This window comes from Centroberyx gerrardi, chromosome 3 (genome assembly GCF_048128805.1).
Source record: "Centroberyx gerrardi isolate f3 chromosome 3, fCenGer3.hap1.cur.20231027, whole genome shotgun sequence".
Taxonomy (NCBI): domain Eukaryota; kingdom Metazoa; phylum Chordata; class Actinopteri; order Beryciformes; family Berycidae; genus Centroberyx; species Centroberyx gerrardi.
The window spans coordinates 1,673,071-1,698,699 of record NC_135999.1 but is presented as its reverse complement, the minus strand read 5'-3'; the positions used below and the strand labels follow the sequence as shown (position 1 = coordinate 1,698,699).

Sequence of the window (25,629 nt, the reverse complement as noted above, 5' to 3'; positions counted from 1 at the left end):
AACAATGGAGGAAAGAAAAGAAAACAGAAGAGCGAAGCTAAATGTTCAGAAACAGGGTGAACTTCAGCGTCAGATCAGCTGCGTTCTCCGTCTGCTTCTTCAACGCTTTACGCTGCGGCTGGATGACATCATCAAGGTGACCGACAGGTGTTGGGAGGGCGCGACTAACGATACGCCTCCTGTCTCGGGGAGAAAAGTTGCACATTGCAGCTTTAAGCTTCACTCAGCTGGGAGGTGTAGTGAGTCAGATGGAGGCACGGATGAAGATGTCAAAGCAAAAGGCAAAAGGAAGATCTGTTAGGCCATGAACATCTTTTGGACGTCAAAACAACCAGCAAGCTCCAGTCCAACCAATCACAAACCTCCTGGAGCCTATTGGCTGGCTGTTGTGACCAAACCAAAGAGGCAAAAGTGTGAGGAGAGGCGACACTCGGCTCCCCAGACAGGCACTGACACATGAGAGGCTCGTACCGACACGTTTGGTGCTGACGACCGAAACAAAGCTGTGATTCAGGAAACATTTGTCTTTAGACTTTCTCCAAACTTTCTGTGATATGTCCAAAACAAAAACAAATATACATATGAATATCATAGATAGAACTTTAAGTTAGTTTTGATCATATTCTCTGTTGGGTTGCATAACGGCCTCCAGGGCAGAAAGCAACTTTACCGTCTACAAACCACAGTGGCTGGTAACATCCAAAATTCACTCAGTACTTTAACTTCACCATCATTCAACGCTCGTTAAAAGCCAAAGTGATTGGCAGAAAAACTCACCAGCCACATCCAAAGTTTTCCAGCACTTGACTGCTGGCTGGTCGTTTCCCAGCATGCCGCTCTGCCAAAACCTTCCTAAATTAACCAGTACAGTTTGGAAACAGATGAAAAAAGAAAAAAAATCAACTTGTCCAGCATTTATATTTGGCATGACTTATAAAACATGGAGGCAGAGGGTTTGACATGGAGGCGTTTCCGGTGAACTGGGTTTGGTTGCTGATGGAGAAATAGAAAAAATAAACAAGTCACCCATATATATTTGGTGCAACTTTGTTTCAGCAATACATATTATGGTTAAATAATCGTTGCAATCATTTCTTTAAAAACACCTGAATCAAAAAGCTCATGTACTGTAAGTTACACCGTGTACAGTGCAGTTGGTTCGCTTTCAACTGAACATACACTTATTCTACTTAATTCAGCTGCTTCTAGGCAACTATAGATATCAGAATCATAACCATTTAAAAGGTGTGTATTACCTACGTTACCTTTTATACTAAACCAATCAATTTATTGAGGATTTCCATACTGTGTTTGGAGCTGGAAGAGCTTCAGAGCTGAGGACTCACTAACATGGAAACATGCATACACTGATTTCTATAAAAACGTCAGAACCCAGCTCCTGTAAGTCTAGTTCGTGGTTTTGTGCAGAAACTAAACATCAACGTCCCGTCAGCTCCAGCAGGCTCGGGTCAGGCTGAGGCCTCATATTCACCCGCTCTGCATTTCATTTCTCATTTATCTCATTCATTCCTGATATAAAAATGCTATTAATCCCATACGTCGCTGACTCCTCATTGCAGTCTGCGTGTACACAGTGTAAAGTTTGCATGAGCATCATCACATTCTATTGCCAAGTGATTTTTTTAAATAAATTCCAAATTCAGTTCATACACATCTGGTCAAAGCCACCAACTCACCCCTTGAAACATGATTTCCTGCATCATAGTGCCAAATCCTATTTAAAACCAATGTGTTTAAGCCATTCATTATTATTGTCGACATCAGTTGAAGTTCTAACGGCTCAAACCGCTCCTCAGGACCAAAGGTGCTACCATGACTCTGACTCATTCTTTAGTCTAAGAGACAAAGATAAAATTTAAAAATCCACTTTAAACTTTCCAGTTTGAAGTCATTTGCATTAAATATTGTACCACTGCTACCCAACCCAAAGCAGAGTCATGGTGAGAACCCAACACAAAGTGCATTTGTAATCCATGTGATATAATATCATTGACTGCTATCAGAACCCCGCAGCTTCACACTGCAGTCAGAAGCACTTCCTCCTTTCCAGCCTCTGGAGGCCAGGAAAGCATCGGGTCGGGTTCGAGTCCCACAGACTGACCCCATGTCCGGTCTATGAGAGGCTGTCCTTATCAGAGTCAGGGGAAGGCGGCCGTGAAATCTCAAAGAAGGAGCCCGACGACTTCCTGGACTTGAGAAGTCGAAGCATCTCAGCCAGCTGAGCCTCCAGCGCCGCCATGCGGCTGTTCAGAGACCTGATGTCTCCCCTTAAGTCTTGTTTCAGCTCCAGGAAAGAGGCCTGCATGCTCTGCTCTGGTATCGGACAGAAGACCCTCTTCTCCTCAGACTGGACTGGGCTTCGGTCCTGCGGTGTTCGGGCGTCGCCAACATTGTCCAAGCGGAGGTCGCTCTTTGTGATCCCGCTGTCGCAGGAGTCTGTTTTCTTGAGGGACATCTCATCGTGAGACTTAGTTCTGTCAGGGAGCGTCTCCATGGACTCGGCCTTGGAAACGCTGCTCCACGACTCGGCCTTCACTACCGACTCCTTGAAACGTCCCCAGCCTTTGGCTTTGGGCGGCTCTGCGGATTTACAGCCAACCAGGCTGCCGTTCTGGGTGGCGGGAGCGTGGAGCATGACTCGGCTGGAGGTCCTAGATGAAGAGGATGCGGTGGACGTCGAGGAGGCGGCGGGTGTGGCGGGACTCTCGGTCACCATGATGATGCTGGTGGAGGCCAGGACCTCCGGGACCCTGGGCTGCTCCTGGTGACCGCTGCCTTTCTCCAGGTCGTCGTCGCCCTGACCGGGCCGCTCGGCGGCGATCCGGGCCTCCTTCTGCTGCCGGAAGCGCTGGAAGAGGCGACGGACTGGATGGTCTGGAGGGAGGTTCAGAGGAGCCTCGTTCTTCCTCTTCAGCATCTCCTCCTCTTCCCGTTTCACATCACTGATCTTCCGGAAGACAATCTGTTACAAGACAGGAAACCAGGGAGGTGATCAGAGTGCTTTCACTTAGTCAAAACAAGTAAAGAAGTGAACGTCTTTGCTATTGGAAATTTGTTTATATAGGGACTGAGAGGGACTTTTGACTGAGACAGGAATAGAGGGAACTGCAGTAGTCTAAACCAGATGAGATGAAAGCATGGATGACCTTCTGTGGAGTTTCCTAATTGCAGGAAGGAGGACCGCAGAGTTTAAAATGTTCTGGGACATCAAACACTTGATTCTTGAGAGTGTTTATAGATTTTGGGTCAACAGGAGTTGACTGGAGGTAGAACTGGGTAACATCTGCATAGCAATGGAAAGAGACATTGGCCTGGATCTACTGTGTGGGCACAATTACTCCCACATGCCAAGGTATTTACTAAATTATTATTATTAGTATTATAACTAAACCTGCAAATACAAGAACAAGAGGAGGCGAACTGAAATAAAGGTTACACAAGCAAATCTTCTGCACTCACTAACCTGGAGGACAATTAATCATCACTGCAGAGTAGGTCTAAGGTTTAAGTGAATAAACTTAATATTTGTGTTTTGAGCAGACTGCCCAATGTCTTTTTACAACCATTTTCAGGTTGCCATGTTATTGGTGCATACAAAAAAAACGTTTCCCTTTTGTCTTTTCCAATATGTGTCAATGTCCGGTTTAGCTTTGCCAAGTAATTTATTGTCTAGGCTTTTGAAAACTGTAAATCCATTACTATGAATGGTTAGGCTGCCCAGGGTGCTACAAGGTTTTGATTAATGGGCTTACCCAAAAACAAAAATCATGATAAAAGTGCAGCTCAAATTGGTGTAGCCTATCATTAAATATCAAATGGCCTATGTATTAGAATGGCACATTGTTTCAAGCACTACTTTTAAGTCCTACTGTGTTAATAATTCAGAAAACATAATTTTCACATCCGGTATTTGATTTGCACTAGTGGAAACCTCAATTAAATTTGGGCCATTAAGTTTACAAATCATGCTGCCAAGTGGGAGCACGCAGAAGGAGAACAGGATGGGACCCAGAATGGAGCCCTGAGGAACCCCACAGGTGATTTCAGCAAGATGAAGAACGGCTATTCTGACACAGTCGGTTAGTTTCAAGATGGGATCTGAGCCAGTTCAGTGCCGACCCGGAGATACACACCCAGTGCTTACGGCGGGCAATTAAAATTGCATGAACAACAGTGTCAAATGCTGCACTCACATCTAAAAGGATTAGGATTGAGCAATCTCTGCATCTGCTGTTAAAAACGAGGTCATTCATTATTTAAGAAGGGTTGTCTCTGTGCTATGTAGTGATTTAAAACCTGACTGGAATTTCTAAAAAAATGTTTAAAGATCTCAAATAACTAAGAACCCCTTTTTCTAAAACTTTTATAATATATAATATATAATATCAGTATATAATATATATACTGATATATAATATCAGTAGAGAGATAGAGGTTGAGTTCTGAACTCTGGTGTGTAAAGATGAACTGGAAAAGAGAAACCATCTCTCCTACTTCCAACATATTTGATATCACAACGTATCTTTTTGAAGAACAAGAATAACCTGCTGTCTTTTTTAAAAGGAACTGAGGAGACGGTTACATGTAGATTTTGATTTGGAGATAAATGGTAGTTTGATGCATAAAATAACTACAAGTCTTTATTATCAAATTCACTCGGTGTGAGTGTGTATAGTTAGCACATTCTTCACATATTCTTCATGTTATTTATTAGCTTTATCCTACTTTAGGATTAGCCAGATGCTTTCTTCTCTTAGTATATACTCAACACTTTAAACGTATATCTGTATACCTACAAGTAGCCATCTCCTCAGATCCATTTAATGTTTTCCATTTTAAAATACAAGACGATTTGACCTAAAAGGCTTCATTAAATGTCAATGGTACCCTAAAATAGTTTGCACTGTTGATGCATGTGCAATTTGAAGTTGAATTTCGTTAAAACATGTAACAAGTTTGTTACTTTATCCATTAAGCTTAGTCCTAGTCTCTGGACTTTTCTCTTAAAATAAATATCTGTTTATTATAGTTCTAAAGACACAGCCACTAAAAAAACAAGCCCAGCAGAATCTTTAACCTGTCTCCCTCAACTCCTCATCCTTGAAATATCTTTTCAGTTGAAGGTAGCACTAATTCCACCGGTGATGTTATCTGTGTAACCACATTAGACTGCAGCTGAGGATGGATGGTGTTCCTCACTGGCTTCGACAGGCTGCGGTGCGTTTACTCTGCAAGCGACGCTTCGTCTCACTTCCAGCTACTACAGAACCATTTTTACTGGAACCCATCGATGTAGATTTTCAGTCTACAGATCATTCAGGCAAACTCTTATGTGTAACAGCCATATGGTTTGCCATGGTGCAAATGAGCAACGAATCAACTCTGTGGGTCAAGACTCTAAACCTCTTCATGACCGGCTGCTTGTGATGTTAGTGATCCAGGACTTGAAGGTTATTCCACTGTTGACCTCATTGTAAATCGATGTGGAAAACAGCGTCAGATAAATGACTGTACAGTGTGGGTGTGAGGAAGGCCGTAAGCTGCATGTGATCCGTGGACCCGCTGAGGCCGGCGCGTCTCGGGTGCGACCTCTCTGTGTGGAGACAGCATGAGGCGATGCCGAGGCTTCCCTGCGCCACGCGGCTGCTATCCTCCATGTCATCAGCCTGCGGACCGGCCAGCTCCTGAGCTGCTCGTTTAGCTCCTGACCCGCTGAAATTGGATCGTCTGGACTGAGGCGGCGAGGGAGAAACCTGCAGCAGCAGGAGAACACAGGAGCTGCGGGACGGCTCTATTGGAAAGGCTTTTCAGGGATGATGAGAAAAGAACAAGATGAAGAACGTGAGGCTGCTGCAAATGTTTCAGGCGACTGTTGCATCTGTTCCTTTGGATAGAAGCACAATATATCAGCCAGCGATTAGACTCTGCTGCACCATGATACACAGTGTGTAGGGAGGCTGTGTCCTGTGCTACTCTGTGCCTCAATCTATTGTTACTGATGCTCTGTAAACTTGTAAGCTTTTTGGTCATTTCTGTCAATATTCCTGTCAATATACACTACCAGTCAAAAGTTTGGACACACCTGATCGAATGTACTGTTCTCTTAAAGCCAATTTGATCTAAAGGCTTCTGCTTAAATGCTTGAAATGTGTTTCTTAGACAAATATAAATAGTGAAGTTGATCCTATGTATGAATTTCTTTCCAAAGCCTTTGCCTTTCCATCAAGGCAAAGGGCGGCTACTTTAAAGAATCTAAAATATAAGATAGTTTGGATTTAACACTTTTTTTTGGTCGCTGCATAATTCCATTTGTGTTATTTCATAGTTTTGATGTCTTTACTTTTATTCTAAAATGTGGAAAATAGTAAAAATAAAGAAAAATGTGGTGCGTCCAAACTTTTGACTGGTGATAACCTGCACATTATACAGGTTATTACACAGGTTATAGCATGAAAACTCCTCAATCTGAAGCAAGGGTATCAGCTGGACACCGGATCTCACACTGGAGAAATAATCCAGTGCTTCAGCAGTGAAAGCTGCAGCTCCCTGTTCATGTGATGTAAAGAGAGCCGTGGTATGGAGGGTTTGGAGGTGAGAGCTGCCATGGCAGGTCATTCCTCTTCCAGCGGATCATTATTGCACAGCGAGGCAGAACAGGACACAGCAGCACCGCGGCTTTCACATCGATTTAGGGAGCGAGAGCGGGAGCGAGAGAGGCAGGCTGTAAACCAACCAGGGAGAGAGAGGGAGGGAGAGACGCTGATTCTTGGCAACAGCCACCGGCTCATGGCAAACTGAGAGGGAACTGATGCTGATAATTCATCTTTTAAATCACGCACTCTTATAGATTTCCTTTTATATTATTGTTTTTGATCTTGCCATCTTGCCCCGTTTTAATCTTGTGTTGTTTCTTATGTTTGTTGTTATCTCATTTCATTTTATGCATTTATTTACTCTTCTTGTAACCTATTTTCCTTTGTTTCCTATTTTTATCTCCTTATTTTAGATTTTGCTTTTCTTGTTTTTATGGCTTCCTGTAAAACCCTTTGTAAACTCTATGATTAGATACATTATTATTATTATTAAAAATATGATCCACAAATTATGTACCGATCTAAATGTTGTGTATATTTGGATATATTCTTACAGTTTGACCTGTCTCCATTTTCACATGTAGATAAATCTGCGATGCCTCTGTCTGACTGACTGCAGGTGGAACATGTCTGTGACAGTATGTTTTCACATCGCGAGTTCTTGATGCATAAACACTGAAAAACACTATTACAATCTTTTCCCAGTTCCTGTTTCAACCTTTAACCTTCGACATGTCGCAGTGAGAAATAAGAAGCTGGCTGAAATCTGAAAGCAGATGTGAAAACGGTTTAACCCTCCAGCTCCCCGGTCGCCGGTCAGGTGTCATTTCATGGTTTCACTTTTGATATTTCTGTCCCAATTCTGTGGTTTTACAGTAACTGCTGCTTTCACTTCACTTATTTAACCAAAGCAGACCTGTCCGTCCCATGAGAGGCTGAGTGTGAATACGAACTCTCTAAAAGCAGCTTCATTGATGGAGTTCTTCCAACGCTGGAAATGACTGCACTGATTGTTTCCATTTCAATCAATGGAATCAATGGTCTTATTAAATCGGTCACCATGTGACCTTTAACCCTACTGGCAGCTAATGGAGGAATGGGGATGTTGAAAGCTGAGAGCAGAAAGTCTAGAGAACATGAGGGATGTGAAGCCCAGGAAGCAGAAACATACTGAAATGCTCTTTAAGGACACGACTGATTTCATTGGCTGATGAAGTCTGTTAGCGGATTATGTTTATCTGAAGCTCAGTCAAAAGTTCAGCTAGTTTCAGCTGTTGTGACAGACTGGGTTGTGATGTTTTCACGCACTGCGCTTCATCAATCCATGTCATCCTTCAAGGTCTAGGTCTGAAATACATGGGATATTTTCTTCCTCTCCACTGTATTGTTTAAAATAAGACATACTGGTATCCTCTCTGTACTGGCAACTGATTCAAACTGTGTTCAACAGCAACCAGTCTGCATGAAACCAGTCTGATGTCCATCCAAATGGAAACCAGTCTGTTACTGCAAATCATGGATGGTGCAGTCCTGTTGTCTTAGGGTTAGAGTTAGGTTTAGAGTTAGGTTTAGGCCAGTTGAGCTTGAATTGGGCCCAAAACTTCAACCGACCGACCTCACTGTTCCAGCCTGAGCCCAACAGAGCCGCACAGCAGCAGCATTTTGACAGTCTGAGCCCAACTAGAACCTGATTTTTTACGACCGTCGCCATCTGAACGCAGCAGCTTTGAGAAAACAGCTGCTCTATTTAAGGTACAAATGCATTAGACTTAAATAAACTCATCTTTATAGCCTGACCTCAGTTTCCCTGCAGTGGAGCTTGAGCGAGCGGCGATCTGTCAGCGGCCCGACCCGGTCGAGCCCGAGGGAGCGATGAAAAACCATGAAGAGCCAGAACCGGACCAGATCCTCGGCTCGGGTGTGGATTACAAGCGCTCAGGCCCGGTCTATAGTAACCGGACCTGTTGTCGTCCGCCCAGCAGCGTTAGCATTAGTAGAATCAAGCCTGTGCTTATCTAAGCTGAAGCTACTGAGGATGAGTGGAGAACAAAGCAGCTTATATAAAGGCTTCAGTGTGTGTAAGTCTAATGACAACAGGAGCAGGGAGAGGAGAGCAGGTCAACTGACTCATCGTTTCTGCAGGGGACGGACTGAACCACACTGAAGTTCATATGGACCAACTGACAAACAGCAAAGAAAGGCTTAGTTCACCCAAATCAGCCAATTTCATAACTGGACAAGTGCACCAGTAAAGTCTTAGGACAGAGGTATAACCTGACAGAGTGTAGAGCGTTACCAAATGAACTGGCCAGGATTTGCCAATACCACATGTCAGATATCTCTGTTTGTGCAACACTGAAATCTTTGGCCAGAATATCTCTGTTTGTCGATCGCTGGCAGGACTGGAGAGTTTCTGCAGGATCACGCTTCCTCCGGACAGAGGGAAGTTTGTTCTTAAAGGTTTCACACTGACCGGAAAGGGACAGCGAGGATTTACTCTCTCTAGATTCTACATTTACCTCAGACTCTCTCTGTTCTGTTAGTTACTGTGCAAACTGATCTGGGGAGAGTTTCCCAAATAACAGTGGACGTCTCCAGCTGCCTACCCACTGAGCGCTAGACGTCGTTTCTCTGCTTCAGCTCTCGCAAAGCCCAGGATCTTTTTTTTTGGCTATGTATAGCCCAGTTTCGGACCGAGCAGTAAATACATTATTACATAATTCAACAATGCATAAGCAGCTGTAAATATCAAAAATATGCACCAGAGAGGTCCATATGTACAAGATGATGCTTTATTTGTGTCATTTACCCCAGAAGACGCAGTCTAAGTCAGAGACGTTACTAAACTTTCACTTTTAAACCCCATGTAGCCTCATTTTAGCCTCGACGTCTAGAACCATTTATACAGCTAATCAACACAAAATTGCTCAGTGGGTAATAGATAGATATTAGCTAATGGATGGATGGATGGATGGATGGATGGATGGATAGATAGATAGATAGAAAGATAGATAGACGGTTAAGAATGGTGGACATGGGTTTTTTGCATATAGTCATTCAGTTATTTATCTCTGTACATTCTCTATTCAGATATTTACACTTTAAATTAATATATTTCCACTTAACATATTCTAGTGTTGTAACTATTAGTTTCCCCACAGAGATCCATAGTTTCCTCTAATCTAATATTCTAATGAAAGAGAGAGACAGAGAGAGAGAGAGACAGAGAGAGAATGACAGAGAGAGACACACAGAGAGAAAGAGACACAGAGAGAGGGAGAGAGAGAGATAGAGAGAAAGACAGAGAGAGAGAGAGAATGACAGAGAGAAAGACACAGAGAGAGGGAGAGAGAGAGAGAGATAGAAAGACAGAGAGAGACAGAGAGAGAGAGAGGGAGAGAGAGATAGAGAGAATGACACAGAGAGAGAGACACAGAGAGAGAGAGAGAGAGAATGACAGAGAGAGAAAGAGACAGAGAAAGAGAGAGAGAGAATGTCACAGAGACAGAGAGAAAGAGACACAGAGAGAGAGAGAGAGAGAGAGAATGACAGAGAGACACAGAGAGAGAGGGAGAGAGAGATAGACAGAGAGAGAATGACAGAGAGAGAGACACAGAGAGAGAGGGAGAGAGAGATAGAGAGAAAGACAGAGAGAAAGAGAGAGAGAGACAGCGAGAGATAGAGAGAGACACAGAGAGAGAGACAGAGAGAGAGAGAGAGAGAGAGATAGAGAGACAGAGAGAGACACACAGAGAGAGAGACAGAGAGAGAGAGATAGAAAGACAGAGAGAAAGACAGAGAGAGACAGAGAGAGACAGAGAGAGAGAGAGAGACAGAGAGATAGAAAAACAGAGAGAGAGACAGAGAGAGAGAGATAGAGAGAAAGACAGAGAGAGAGAGAGAGAGAGAGAGATAGAGAGACAGAGAGACACAGAGAGAGAGATAGAAATACAGAGAGAAAGACAGAGAGAGACAGAGAGATAGAGAGAAAGACAGAGAGAGAGAGAGAGAGACAGAGAGATAGAGAGAAAGACAGAGAGAAAGACAGAGAGAGAGAGAGACACAGAGATAGAGAGAAAGACAGAGAGAAAGACAGAGAGAGACACACAGAGATAGAGAGAAAGACAGAGAGAAAGACAGAGATAGAGGGACAGAGTGAGACAGAGAGTGAGCCGGTGTGTCTCACCCTCTTCCTCAGGTTGTAGGTGAGCAGCAGGTTTCTGGAGAAGTGGTTTGAGAAGGCGGAGTAGAACTCCAGGACCTTCTGCAGCGCGTCCCGTTTGATGATGTGAAGGTCGCAGTAGGTCAGCGCCCGCACGTTGGCGCAGGCCTGAGCCAGCGTCGCCTCCTTCCAAAACACATCGCCGAACACGTCGCCTTTACCTGCGGGACACACAGGGGCCGTCAGTTCACACTCCCACTCCGACTCTGCTATTTTCCAAATTCCAAAACGTGTAATTTTATAATTTCTGTGTAACTCCCCCCTGACAAAAAACTCCAGTGTATCCTTGGAGAAAAAAGTGAGCATGCCACTTATATCAAATCCTGTGAAAACCTGTGAGAGGAGAGACAACTGACCTAACTACTACTACTTTCTATTTGTCTTGCAATTTTCTATTGTTCAATTATTTTTATTATTATTATCATTGCTACTTTTATTATCACTGTTTTACTTTGGCAACAGATACTGAAGTATTTAATGCCAATAAAGCTCATTTGAATTGAATTGAATTGAATAAAAAAAAATACAGATGTTACAAGTTACAGGATATCAGTGTTAAGCTGGATGTTTGACCTCAGATCAACATACCTGTAAACAGTGGGTGGGGAAACATTACACAGTAACACATTACAGTCATGTGATTCCTCTTTTCCACTATTTCAAATTCAGTAATTCCATTGTCAGTTACTAATCCCAGTAACGCTCGGTTACTGCGTTACTTAAACCTGAACCTCTTCCAACCTTTTCTTTTATTATTTTCAAATCCCTGTGTGTGTTTTCCTCACATGCATCTTCAGGACTTGCCGCAGACTTTCAGCACCTGGAAGTTTTCCCGTTACTTTGAACTGATCTCAGTCGAGGATCAAAGAACACCTCCTTTATCGTTTGGCTGATTTGACCTTTGACCTCAGGGGTTCAGACTGAGACACTGCAGCACTTAGAGGTGATGTGCAGGTCGAGTGAAGCCTTGTATCAAATGTCAAAAATCAAAATGTCAGCTTTTCAGGATTTAAGGAAAACAGCCACGTTTTTATTTTGACCACCATGCATGTCGGAGTTTATCCAATGAGCTTTTGAAAGGGTTTCATAAGACCAAGAGGCTGAGGAATTTCCTCAACCCAGAGAGAAGCATGTAATCTTTCAACTGACATGAAAACATGAAAATCTGTAAGAATGGAGTTATGAGGTTTTCACAGAAAAGCAGCGATATGACACTTTATGTCACCATTTGCTGCTGTAAGCGACAGCTGATTGGTCCAAACAGCTTCCTGGTTTACCTTCCTCTAAATCCTAACCCTAACCCTAACATGGGGCTGACAGACAGCAGAGGAAACCATCACACAGGACCTGAGAACACAGAGAACTGGAAAGCAAAGCAGCTGACGCATCAGGTGCAGGTTTAGGATTTTGATTTGAGTTGAAAAGCCTTTTCACCACCTGGCTGTCGTCTGCCTGACTGGATATTCTTTGTGAAAACAGCAGGGAGTTGAATGTAGAAATGGAAACTTTAAGCTTTCGAAGCAAAGATTCAATCTATAGCTGATGTGAAATTCAAGTTGTGATTTTGTTTCTGGATGGATGCGGATCAGGACACATTAACATTAACAGCACTGAGCGTCAGGCTCGTTGTTTTCGCCGAGCATCATGGGACGAGCGTCTGTTAAAAAGCTTCCTCTCTCTGCATGGAGAGAAAAAACGTGGGAAGAGGGCTTGAACTGCATCTCCCTGGAAACCGAACGATGAGCCTCAGGCAGCGGTTCAACATCCAAACCTCTGCTTCCTCCATGAACACACACTCTGTCCCTTCCAGCAACACCGGATTAACGACACGCATCAGATAGGTCAGATCACAGCGCGGCTTCAGAATAAAACCGCAAACCCCATCATTAATTAAATAACAGAACGCAGAGAAAGCATCCATTCATCAGAGAGAAAAATGTCGTGAAGCTCCCTGAACATCGACCTGTCAGAGCCGACAGGAGCGAGGCTGCGCTGGGAAAACATCCATCAACTCCTGCGCAAATTGAACTGCAGCAGCGCTGAGCCCACAGACTTTAAACTGCTCTAACTGCAGCCTGAAGCCGCAGGCCGGCTGTACACAGAGTGTTTCTGTTTCTGAGAGCCTCAGATGAAGAGATCTGCTCTATCTAAATATTTATCCTGAGAGGAAATGGGCCTGATTTGGTCGGTTGATAGCAAACCTCTTCTAGCAATTTGGAAGTAAAACCAAATCCCAAAAGGACGGCTGATGGGTCCCCGGGGTGCTGTCAGCTCATCACACCTCCTATCAGCTGCTCAGTCACAGAGAGGCAGAACACAGCTGATCAGAGGAAGGAAGGAAGGAAGGAAGGAAGGCAGGAAGGAAGGGAGGAAGGGAGGAAGGAATGGATGGATGGATGATGGATGAAAGAAAGAAAGAAAGAAAGAATGAATGAAATCTATTTTTGTGTTTTGTCTTACGACCCATCCCTTACGGCAGTGGTTCTCAAAGTTGGGTCCGGAGACCACTAGGGGTCCTTGAGGGGGTTCCAGGGGGTCCCCAGCAAACTGATGAATTGTTAAACTTCAGTATTATTTCATTTACAAGAAGTTAACACCATCAGAGGATGTAGAAGAATGACTGTTTTGATCGTAGTTTCTCTGTTATCTCTCTACCTACAACACAGATAGAAGTGGAGTTCTGGACAAAATCATATCTGACAATAAAAATATTCTCAGATAACTGATGAACGGATGCTGCGGGGTTCAGACCTGTGACGTACTATGCTGAGGTGTCCCAAGTCCCAAGTCAGTCTCAAGTCAAGTCCCAAGTCTAATGTAGATTACTAAATCAAGTCAGAACAAATCAAGAGTCCAGTATCAATTTAATATCTTAAAGAAAACTAAATATCTAGGACTTTTCAATGCAATATGGTTTTAATAGGATAAAAACTTGGTAAGAGCATCATGAGTTTGATTTCTATAATCAGTTTCAACTTCAATAAATTCAATCATTCCATACAAATTCAGAAAACAGAATTTAAATTCAGTCGTCCGCTGGAACAAATCTCATCACTTTCAATCTAAGTCATTTACACAAACACAAGATCTCAAGTCAAGACTTTAGAAACCTTTTCAAGTCATCAAAGTACAAGTCAGAGTCAAGTCCCAAGTCACCAGAACCCAAGTCAAGTCGAGTCTCAAGTCTTCTCTTCATGCATCAAGTCAAGTCTCAAGCTATTCAAACTGGGACTCCAGTCCAGTGCTTCTGGACTGGAGGTCTAGTTTCTACTGGCAGCTGAAGTTCTGTACGTTCGCTGCAGCTTACAGAACATGATGTGACTGCTTGACACTGCTGATCGTTACTTAATTGACTGACACGGCTGTAAAAGACCTCAGAGACTTCCACAATACCCAGAATGCATTGCGTCATTATTCTGACAACTGTACATCGTGCTGTGCTATGCCTCGACAGCTTCCATCACATCACAGTGTTTGTTTCTGAACCAGTGAACGGTTTCCTCTGGATAGACTTCCCATCAGACAGAGAGACCAGGCACGTTTCAGAAAAAAACACTTCACGCATAAAAATGACGGTTTGGTTAATGAAGGCCCTGGAGCATCATGCTGTCGAAAATAGCAACCACATTTTGTTTGCTTTTTTTTCTGCTGAGGAAGCTGCTAAATGTGTTTTTTCTCCTGTCAGTGGTTCCTCGGAGGCTGGTGACTGGCGGAGGATTTAGCGCCGCAGGGTTCGTGTTTTTGTAGATGGAGCTGAGGTGTTGCCGTGGGAATAAAGCTGTGACGCTGCGCTGTGCCGGACTGGCAGCTGGCATCAGCAAAATATATTTCCAGTTCTCCACTGTACTATTAGACTAAAACACAATATATCATCAGAAGTACATTCTGCCGTTTCATTTCGGTTCCTCCTGAAGGGGCTTTTATATTCAGGGAGAGTAAGAGTTGATGGAGCGGTCGGACCGGACGAGATCCAGAAGATTCTGCAGAACCGAAGAGTTTGTTTCTAAAAGGAAATCTCCATCATTTGAACGAAGACACCTTCTCTTTCAAAATGATTGAGTGAGCAACATTAAACAAAATGACGGCACTTTTTAAAGGATAGTAGGGAACTTAAGTAGTAGGTCGCAGCTGGGCTAACTGAGTACAAATATCATTTCTTCAAAGTTTTGTTCAGAAATAAAGAGACTAGAATCTAGAATCTGTTGGTGTTTGAAAGCATATTTCATTATGTGACAGAGTAAATGATTTTCTGTATAGCATTTATACATGCAATTTTATACAGAATTAGACAATATTCATTGGACTTTCTTGAGAAAATGTCTTTGGGCTATGAGCCTTTCTAAATATCTCATTAATTTTGAAGTTTTTCCATACCTCCCCATGCCTGAAAATTTAGTGGAGAGGTGTTCAGCCTTTGAACACTGCACAATTAATCAAAAAAAAGAAAAAAAATGGAGTACTTCAATTTCCAAATTGAGAGGCTGCAATTATTTTATCAGAGTGACTCCTAAACATAATATTTTGGTGCTGAGCCCAATTTCTGGTCTATAAATTAAATTGCACATTGAAAAAAAAAAAAAAAACTTTCAATGTATTCAAACACAGCAAAGCAAAGTTTTTCATTTAAAATGTTTCTCATTTGCTGAAAAATCTAAAATATTGTGTCTGTATACTGTATTGCAATTTATATCGCAATTGTAATATTCAGCAAAATAATCGCAATATGATTGTCAGTATCGTGCAGCTCTATCTCCTTTTTTTTTTTTTAATTCTTTTTTGGGCCTTGATTTGAGAGGTGAAAGTGGAGAGACAGGGAACAATGGGAGAGAGAGGAGATGACCTGCAACAAAGGTCCTGGGTCGATTCAAAACCAGGACGTCACAGTTACACGGGACACACCTGAGCCACCAGGACGCCCCGCTCTACCTCCATTTCCGGACCAAACCATCTCACCTAAAATGGCCACCACCTCGTCGTCCTGGATGACCTCTAAGGACCCCGACACCACGAAGCAGAGGCTGTCCACGCTCTCGCCGGCGTGGTAGAGGAGGTCGCCCGGGGCGCTGTGCACCGTCTGGAACTCCATGGCCAGGGCGCGGAGGCAGCCGTCGCTCGCCAGCCGGAAGGCAGGATGCTCTTTAAACACCTTCCTGTTCAGGTGGACGCAAATATCTGCCCGCATGTCCTTAGGGCAGATCTGCAGCACCTGCAGACACCAGACCGGTCTGATGAGACGAGACACTCCGGTCCTCCGCCTCAGGTAACCTTTCAGCTTTTTCTACTTTACATACTGCATATCCTAATTGGTGGACTGCATTTAAACAGCAGTTAAAATACTGTAAAATACTGAGTGGTTGGAGAGAGTGGAAGGTCATGGTACCACCGACAACCCATATGTTTCCATCAACAGCCACTAAGAGCCGGATAAGAGAGTCAGCTAAATCTACTTTACTACAGTTAAAATACAGTACTCTTTACTATATACAGTATATATGTTACTTTAAGCATACATGTGATCACTTCATCAGATCACTTAAGAGAGACCACTGACCACTTGTCCTTGTCAGTACTGTTAGCGGTACCTAGTCAGTACTGTTAGCGGTACCTGGTCAGTAGCCAACTGTTAGCGGTACATTGTGAGTACAGTTAGCGGTACCCGGTCAGTACTGTTAGCGGTACCTTGTCCTGGTCAGTACTGTTAGCAGTACCTTGTCCTGGTCAGTACTGTTAGCGGTATCTTGTCAGTACTATTAGCGGTACCTTGTCCTGGTCAGTACTGTTAGCGGTACCTTGTCAGTAGTACAGTACTGTTAGCGGTACCCGGTCAGTACTGTTAGCAGTACCTTGTCCTGGTCAGTACTATTAGCGGTACCTTGTCAGTACTGTTAGCAGTACCTGGTCAGTACTGTTAGCGGTATCTTGTCAGTGCTGTTAGCGGTATCTTGTCAGTAGTGTTAGCAGTAGTGTTAGCAGTAGTGTTAACAGTAGTGTTAGCAGTAGTGTTAGCAGTATCTTGTCAGTACTGTTAGCAGTACTGTTAACAGTAGTGTTAGCAGTAGTGTTAGCAGTATCTTGTCAGTACTGTTAGCAGTACTGTTAACAGTAGTGTTAGCAGTAGTGTTAGCAGTAGTGTTAACAGTAGTGTTAGCAGTAGTGTTAGCAGTAGTGTTAGCAGTATCTTGTCAGTACTGTTAGCAGTACTGTTAACAGTAGTGTTAGCAGTAGTGTTAGCAGTAGTGTTAGCAGTATCTTGTCAGTACTGTTAGCAGTACTGTTAACAGTAGTGTTAGCAGTAGTGTTAGCAGTATCTTGTCAGTACTGTTAGCAGTACTGTTAACAGTAGTGTTAGCAGTAGTGTTAGCAGTAGTGTTAGCAGTATCTTGTCAGTACTGTTAGCAGTAGTGTTAGCAGTAGTGTTAACAGTAGTGTTAGCAGTAGTGTTAACAGTAGTGTTAGCAGTAGTGTTAGCAGTAGTGTTAGCAGTATCTTGTCAGTAGTGTTAGCAGTAGTGTTAGCAGTAGTGTTAGCAGTATCTTGTCAGTAGTGTTAGCAGTACTGTTAGCAGTAGTGTTAGCAGTAGTGTTAACAGTAGTGTTAGCAGTAGTGTTAGCAGTAGTGTTAGCAGTATCTTGTCAGTAGTGTTAGCAGTAGTGTTAGCAGTAGTGTTAGCAGTATCTTGTCAGTACTGTTAGCAGTAGTGTTAGCAGTAGTGTTAGCAGTATCTTGTCAGTACTGTTAGCAGTACTGTTAACAGTAGTGTTAGCAGTAGTGTTAGCAGTAGTGTTAGCAGTACCTTGTCGGTGTCGATGCCTCTGGACATGGACCAGGTCGACACGATGTAGTCCATGACTCGTTCGCTCAGGCCCTTGGGGACTTGGTAGAGTTTGAGAAAGTCTCGGACGCTGTTGAGCATTTCGTGGTAGCGGTTGGTGTTGGCGTACATCTGCTGGAAGATGGTGGTGACGTTACCAAAGATGGTGGCGTACAGTAGAGCTGCAAACAAGGAGGAAAGAGTTTTTTCAGTTGAAAATATCTGTAATCATAGTTTTCTATCTACAAGACAGCACATATTAAGATGTATAGATGTTTTGCACACATATGAATTATAAATCCAAATCTATCCAGTCTAACATACCTTCTGTTTATTAATTACTATTTAAAAAAATCTAGATGATTACATGATCCTCTAAAATTTTACTATTTTTTAAGAAAAGGTCTTAAGATGGCCAATTCCCTCACTAATATTCCATAATGTTTTGCATGTCATGCCAGAAATCATCTTGTCAAAGTGGGTGTCAGGTTTTCCAAATAATGTACATTGCAATGAAACTCTTCATTTATAAGTGTTGTCAGATATGATGTGAGGTACGACAACATATGATAATGTGCAAAATAATAAGAGGACCAAATCTGACCAAAATGTATCTTCCCTTCCCATCTACGGTATCAGACCAGACCAGACACCGTGGTAACGGTGGTCAGATGTGTCTTGCGGAGAGCGTGTTTGAAGACGAATGGCCGCTCGTCTCCCCGCCCATCGACAGATTAGCGGTTAGCCTCTCGAAGCCACAGCTCAGCTCATCAATAACAGCTGCCGCTCGCTCCTGACTCAGCTTTATTCCCTCAGAAAGCGTCAGCAGTACGAACACGGGTCACCAGATCAATACCGGCCTGTCCGCCGTCACACACGACCCTCCGTCATCTCTCTGAAGAGATGACTCAAGCAACACTCTGAGCTGAAGCGGTCGTCATAATGATTACAGAGGACAGGGTGTGACCTTCGTAAAGGTCGCTCCAGAGCCCCAGCACAGCACTGGAACGGTATTAGAGCTGAAACAGCATCAGCTAGTCCAGAACCAGAGCCAGATATGGAGATTCACCACTGAGAAGCTGCAGACACGCAGCGCTCAACATGTTTCTTTTTTATTTCACCTTAACCCTAGAATATACAAACAGGGTCAAAATGATGGTTGTTTTGCTGTATTTTCTCAAGAGAAATATTTGATCATTTGATGTTCCATGTATTCCTCAAAACTGTTACAAATACAAATATTATTTTATCTTTTGTACATTTTTATCATTAGTACCCCAAGTTTCCCTCATTTGTTTTAATGTAAAACACTGTAAAACACTATGAGCAAGTGTCTGCAGTGTGTCACATGGACACACTGTTTAGTTCATTGGATCTGTTAGCATGTCTGTGCAAAGTTTCATGTGTTTGGGACTTTTTTCTGACAGAGACAGTGGAGTAAGTATTTAGTTTGTCATGGACTTCCATTGTATTTGAATACATTGCTTCCTATGGGAAACATTTGCAGTGCTGACAGTAAAGCTGTGTGTGTTCTAATAACACACACAGGCTTTTTACAGACTGCAACATTTCAGGGAATCTTTCTATGAAAGCATATTTACATCCTATCATTGGACCATGGCCTTTCAGGACTTCGCTCATGAAATATACAAAAAAGTTGCAACCTTTCCATAGACTCAATTTTCTTTTCCCTAGACTGAAATATTAAAAGCATGTTGCACATACAGTGGCCAATTTGAAAAATTCCTTCAAAATTATATTCAGGCCCATGAAGAAACAACTGTTATCAAATAATGTATTTAAAAAAGAAAATAAATGTTCAGTGTACATGCTGTATATGCGGCGTACAGTAAAAAAGAAGGGATCTGTAGTTTGTTTCTAAGGGTTAAATAAGCTCAGCTGAAGTGACAAATTAACATAATTATAACATCTGTACAAGGTCATAATTTATGGCATTAAGTTGAGGATAAAGATGAAGACAAGAGGCCTTTTTAATGAAGAAGAATGAAGTCTTTTTGACCGTTCATGGAAACTTAGAAGTCTGTGAGGTTGTGTGTTCTAGGATCAATACCTTGCTGATTTCTACTGACAACTTCAAATATCAAACGTCAGGTACAGAGGAAGATCATCCTACCTACAGAGCTGCAGATCAGCCTCTAAATGAGCCCAGACAGAAGCAGATCTGCAGTTTTATGAAGAGATTTGGCTCCTTCTCCAGTCTCGCCTGCCTGCAGAGGGGATTCTCACATCAAGCTGTTTGTTTTAAAGAATCTCCAACTTTGCGTGGGCAGGAAAGGTGAGAGCAGATACTTTGTGTTTACGCTCCGGCTCTCTGCTGTCATGCAGCAGCCGGCTCAGACCGACACCGACCGCTGCAACGCCACGCAGGCCGGCCTGGATCCACACAGACGGTTTCAGCTCAGCCTCCTAATTATATTCTACTGCGACACCAGATCCATTTACATGAAACACATTGTGCATGCAGAAAGCTCAGAGTCCCAGCCCAGGCCTTCTTTGGGGACGGAGGCTGAGGTTTGGGAACGGGACGCTCCACGGCTTTAATGTCAGTACTACTGAGACAGCTGGACTCTGTTTACCTTCTCATTAATATCTCTTCTATTTTGTCATATTCTTCACTTGCTCCAACAGTAACCTGTCTCTTATTTATGATTATTAAAATGCAAAACATATCCCATGTAGTAGAGTTCTTTCAAAAGCAAAGATCCCAACTGGCTGTACTGTGCAGAATGCAAAATCACAATTTACTGAACCAAACCTTTTTACGCCATGGTTGTCTGCATGTTAAAACAGCTGACAGCCCAGTGGAACAGAGCGGATACAATCATCCAAATGACACTGTCAGGTGAAAACCTCCTAACTCCAGTTTTAAGTTCAGTTGAAGGATCACATGCTCCTCTACAGGATGAGAGGATTCTATCACCCTTGGGTTTATGGAATGGTTTCAAAAACCCACTGGAAAAACGTTGAAATACATGGTCATCAAGCTAAAAACAAGGCTGTTTTTCTTAGTTCCTAAAAAGTTGTGGCACTTTGAACATACAACGTTTTCACCCAACAGAGATAAGGTCCGGTTACACACAGTACAGTAAGGTAAAGTATGGTAAGTTAAGGTGTGTTATGGTAAAATGGAAGAATATCCAGTCACTGAATTTGAAGCTGGCAGCAGGTTTATAGCAACATTTTGACCTGATTCACCTGACTGACCGTAACTCAGTGTGCGGATATCTTTCCATTTTGCTGTTTTGAGTTTATCCTGCACCTGAGCCTGATCTGGACTGGACCTGCGCACTTCTACTTCTATTTTACAAGAGATGGTAAAGTAAGGTACAGTAAGGTAAAGCATGGTACTCATCGCGGTGAGGCAGCGTTTAGTTACTCTGCTGCACAGCTGGAACAAACTCCCACAACATCTCAGGAGCCCCAACTGTGACCACTTTTAAAACCAGCAACTTGATCTTTATTCTCTTTCCATGCATTTTAATTCTTTATTTATTCTCTCTTCTTATACACTTTCTTATCTCTTTTTATTTATCTTATCCTGTATTTCTTATCTAATGTCGTCTATACCTTGTGTAAAGCACTTTGAATTGTCTTTGTGTATGAAATGTGCTATAAAAATAAACTTGTCTTCCTTACAGTATGGTAACTATGGTAACGTAAGGTAAAGTCAGGTGAGGTAAACTCCGTCCGGTCCAATGCTGTGTGGGCTTGAAGCCAGAGAGCCACTGTACATTTTAGAAAACTTTACATGAGACAAAACAAATAATTAGCCTAACTGTGAGCGGCTGCAGAAAAGACCCTGTAGCACCGATGCTGTCGTCCCGCGCGGTGACAGTCCGGTCCGGTCCGGTCCGGTCCGGTTCTATCCAGGCCAGACAGACTGGGATGTTCTCCACAGAAAGTGGACCAGCTATTTCTGTCCTTCCTCTCAGATCATCATCCTGGTGTCAGCATCTCACCATGAGCATCACAGCATCCACAGCCACTATGCTAATGACCCAAACTCTCATCCTGGTCCTGGATGCTGGGTGTCATAGCAACCAGTTTCCATCAATTCCCAGCGATACTGGCACTTCGTGGCCCAGAAAGCCAACAGGAGTGTGTTTGTGTGTGTGTTGGGGGGCTCGGGGGGGGGGGGGGGGGGGGGGTTGAATCCCCAGCCTTCGTTGAGTGTTACTCATGAATCTAAATTAGAACCCGGACGGTTTTACCCAGACTGCACTGCACCTTCGCTGCTCACAGTGCTGTTACAGGAGCCCCGAAGGGACAAACTGTCAGCGGAGAATGCAACTCTGCATTACACCAGAGAGCAGTGTGAACACACACACACACACACACACACACAGCATCAACACAGTTGTTGTGGTTCCATGATGGTAAGGTGAGTGTGTATCAGGATACCAGCTGCATCCCAGTTAGAGCTCAACAATTGATCGAAAAAAGTCGAAAAAAGCAATATGAACTTCTGCAATTTCCAAATCGCAGAGGCTGCAGTTAATTTCTTAAGAGCGAGGAGCGTCCAGCATGGATTCCTAACAAGGTGTTTTAGAGCTGCGGCTAATCTTTGGTCCATGATTTAAGTAACAATACTGGTGAAAACATTTCAGACTCAAACTCAGTAAATCCTGCATACTAACGTCTATTTTTTTTAACAAAATCACTTTTCTTTAAACAATTTTAAAGTTCTAAAAAAATAATGCCAAGAAAATTGCAATATTCTGCAATATTCTGTCAAATAATCGCAATTACATTTTTAATAAATATATATCTTTCAAGCCGTAATCCGAGTCACCAGTATCCCTGCAGCAGGAATAAACACAATGTTTTGAGTATTGTTGTGGAATCAGACTTCCACAGACCATAAAATAAAGGTTGTAATGTGATGTAATGTGATGTAATGTGATGTAATGTGATGTAATGTGATGTAATGTGATGTAATGTGATGTAATGTAGGCTAATGTAATGTAATGTAATAACAGCAGCAGTGAACAGCTGAGGTGTTCTTGTATCTTGGCTAAATGCAGCGTATCCCAGCTAGCCCAGCTGGTCTTCAGGTGATCTGGATCAGGTGAAGCTGAATGGAGTTAACATGCTCAGAACCATTTACAGAAATTCATGCATCATTTGCTGCTTTTGACACTAATTAGAAGTTTATGGGAACTAGATGATACTTTCTGTTTCATGTGGAAAGTTACTGGATCATTTCTGTTCATAACATTAGTAGATTATTTTTTCTCTTCCATGGGGAATGTGAAAGTCTGCTTCGGTCTGCCTCTTACATATGAATCCAGCTACACTATATTCATATTTTCTCCATACATCTGAGCAGGTGCATGTCGCCAGCTAAATGAGACACACTTACACACTGTAAGTCTGCTATACAGTCTCATGCTGGAAGCGGTCTGGTAAAAGTCTCTCTGACTCCGGTCCAGACGGACTAACAGACCGTAGATCCTGCCGTGACAGAAGATGACGGCAGCTTCCGATGAAGGAGACAAATTGTCAACATTAAAACGCTCCGGCCTTTCAGCTCCGTGAGGAAAAGCTTTTACCTGCCGACTTCCCGTCCGCTCTGGAACACAAACTGTCCGACCAGCGGTGAAGGAGCCGATTACATTTACTGTCGTTACTGTAAATGAGTCGCTTTTTTGTGTACTTGTACTTGTACTTGTACTTGTGTTGTACTTCACTACATTTTAAATCCTGTCCATTACAGAGCAGATTTTGTGTCTCTCCATCAGCAACAGAAACTGGATCAAACTAGTCATCCTGCTGATTTTATTTTAATTAAATCACTTTCTTTATGTTATTACACCAAATTTAAAGGTTTAATAAGCATAAAGAAAGAGATTCACTTCAAAACAATTCAGCAGCAGGACTAGTTTTTTATATATTGTCAGAATCTTCTTTGTCAAAGTCTGTCTCCCACTTTTTTTTGCCTATTTACAATTATTAGTAAATAGATTATTTTCTTTGTTCCATCATCATAAGTTTCCTCCGACCGGATTTCGGTGTTCCACTTGTTCAGACTGAAAGGTTTAATAAACATAAAGAAAGAGATTCACTTCAAAACAATCCAGCAGCAGGACTAGTTTTTTATATATCATCAGAATCTGCTTTGTCGGCGTTCCTTTATGTGCTAGAAGTGATTTTCAGACTGTTCCTCCAGACAACGGCAGTGAATGGAGAGAGAAAAAAACACAATTCTCCAGTCTGCTCTACCGGAGCAACAGATCACAGAATCACTGATTTGGGGGTTTTATCATGAGGAAGAGACACGACCCAAGACTCTACCAGAGGAACACAGAGCTTTAGAGCAGGTGGGAAGGGAACCTCAGATAATGATGCATCTGGACTGGACTAAGCCAGTAAACTGAGTGATTCACTTTACATTGAGGCTCCATAGTTGCCGCTACACACCTCAGCCGCACGCCTCAGCCGCACGCCGCCTCAGCTGCACGCCTCAGCCGCACGCCTCAGCCGCACGCCGCCTCAGCTGCACGCCTCAGCCGCACGCCTCAGCCGCACGCCGCCTCAGCCGCACGCCTCAGCCGCACGCCGCCTCAGCTGCACGCCTCAGCCGCACGCCTCAGCCGCACGCCTCAGCCGCACGCCGCCTCAGCCGCACGCCTCAGCCGCACGGCGCCTCAGCCGCACGCCTCAGCCGCACGCCTCAGCCGCACGCCTCAGCCTCACGCCGCCTCAGCCGCACGCCTCAGCCGCACGCCTCAGCCTCACGCCTCAGCCGCACGCCTCAGCCGCACGCCTCAGCCTCACGCCGCCTCAGCCGCACGCCTCAGCCGCACGCCTCAGCCTCACACCTCAGCCGCACGCCTCAGCCTCACGCCTCAGCCTCACGCCTCAGCCGCACGCCGCCTCAGCCGCACGCCTCAGCCTCACGCCTCAGCCTCACACCTCAGCCGCACGCCTCAGCCGCACGCCGCCTCAGCCTCACACCTCAGCCTCACGCCTCAGCCGCACGCCGCCTCAGCCGCGCGCCTCAGCCTCACGCCTCAGCCGCACGCCTCAGCCGCACGCCTCAGCCGCACGCCGCCTCAGCCGCACGCCTCAGCCGCACGCCGCCTCAGCCGCACGCCTCAGCCGCACGCCTCAGCCGCACGCCTCAGCCGCACGCCTCAGCCGCACGCCTCAGCCTCACGCCTCAGCCGCACGCCTCAGCCGCACGCCTCAGCCGCACGCCTCAGCCTCAGCCGCACGCCTCAGCCGCACGCCTCAGCCGCACGCCGCCTCAGCCGCACGCCTCAGCCGCATGCCTCAGCCGCACGCCTCAGCCGCACGCCGCCTCAGCCGCACGCCGCCTCAGCCGCACGCCGCCTCAGCCGCACGCCTCAGCCGCACGCCTCAGCCGCACGCCTCAGCCGCACGCCTCAGCCGCACGCCGCCTCAGCCGCACGCCGCCTCAGCCGCACGCTCTCCTCGCTCTGCTGTGTTACACTTGCAGCAGCACCGAAATCTTCTCCAGCTTTCACCCTGAATCAACTCTCCTGCTGAGCGGCCCGCTATTTCCGGACGGGAGAGTCTCCTGTAGCAAACAGCAGGGAGGGCCGTGAGTCCGGCCGCTCTGACAGGACGCTTAATATTTCAGCGAGTAACTCCATCACGCCGCGCCGCGGGATGTCAGTCTTAATCACGTCGCCGCGGAAACAACTGCTAACAAAGAGGCGTCCGTCTGTCGGTCGGGATGCGAGCGGACAGGCTTTATAAATATGTGAAACGCTGACAAGCTTCACTGGGATGAAACTGCAGCGGCCGCCCCGCGCTCACCTCCAGGTTTCACCGTCAGATGCAGCGGCTGCAGGTTAATCTGCATCTCACCGGGTCACACGGCAGATTAAACACTCTTTCCAGAAAAGAGCCGAACAAGGAGGCAGCAGCAGAGACAGAACAGTTGCAGACAAACAACATTGTGCAAAAGCAAAACTACAATGAGAATGAAACGG

General features: G+C 44.4%; 1 protein-coding gene across 1 annotated transcript in view; it reads right to left on the bottom strand.

The window, feature by feature from the left end:
* Nucleotides 1–345: 345 nt before the first annotated feature.
* LOC139910000 (voltage-gated delayed rectifier potassium channel KCNH1) overlaps nucleotides 346–25,629 on the bottom strand; it is a 48,183-nt gene continuing 22,899 nt past the window's right edge. The window contains exons 8-11 of the mRNA XM_071897182.2: nucleotides 17,630–17,829; nucleotides 15,790–16,042; nucleotides 10,801–10,997; nucleotides 346–2,983 (exon numbers count right to left, since the gene is read on the bottom strand). Of these exons, the coding sequence (XP_071753283.1) occupies nucleotides 2,135–2,983; nucleotides 10,801–10,997; nucleotides 15,790–16,042; nucleotides 17,630–17,829 (1,499 nt within the window). The 3' untranslated portion in view covers nucleotides 346–2,134. The remainder of the gene's footprint in view (nucleotides 2,984–10,800; nucleotides 10,998–15,789; nucleotides 16,043–17,629; nucleotides 17,830–25,629) is intronic.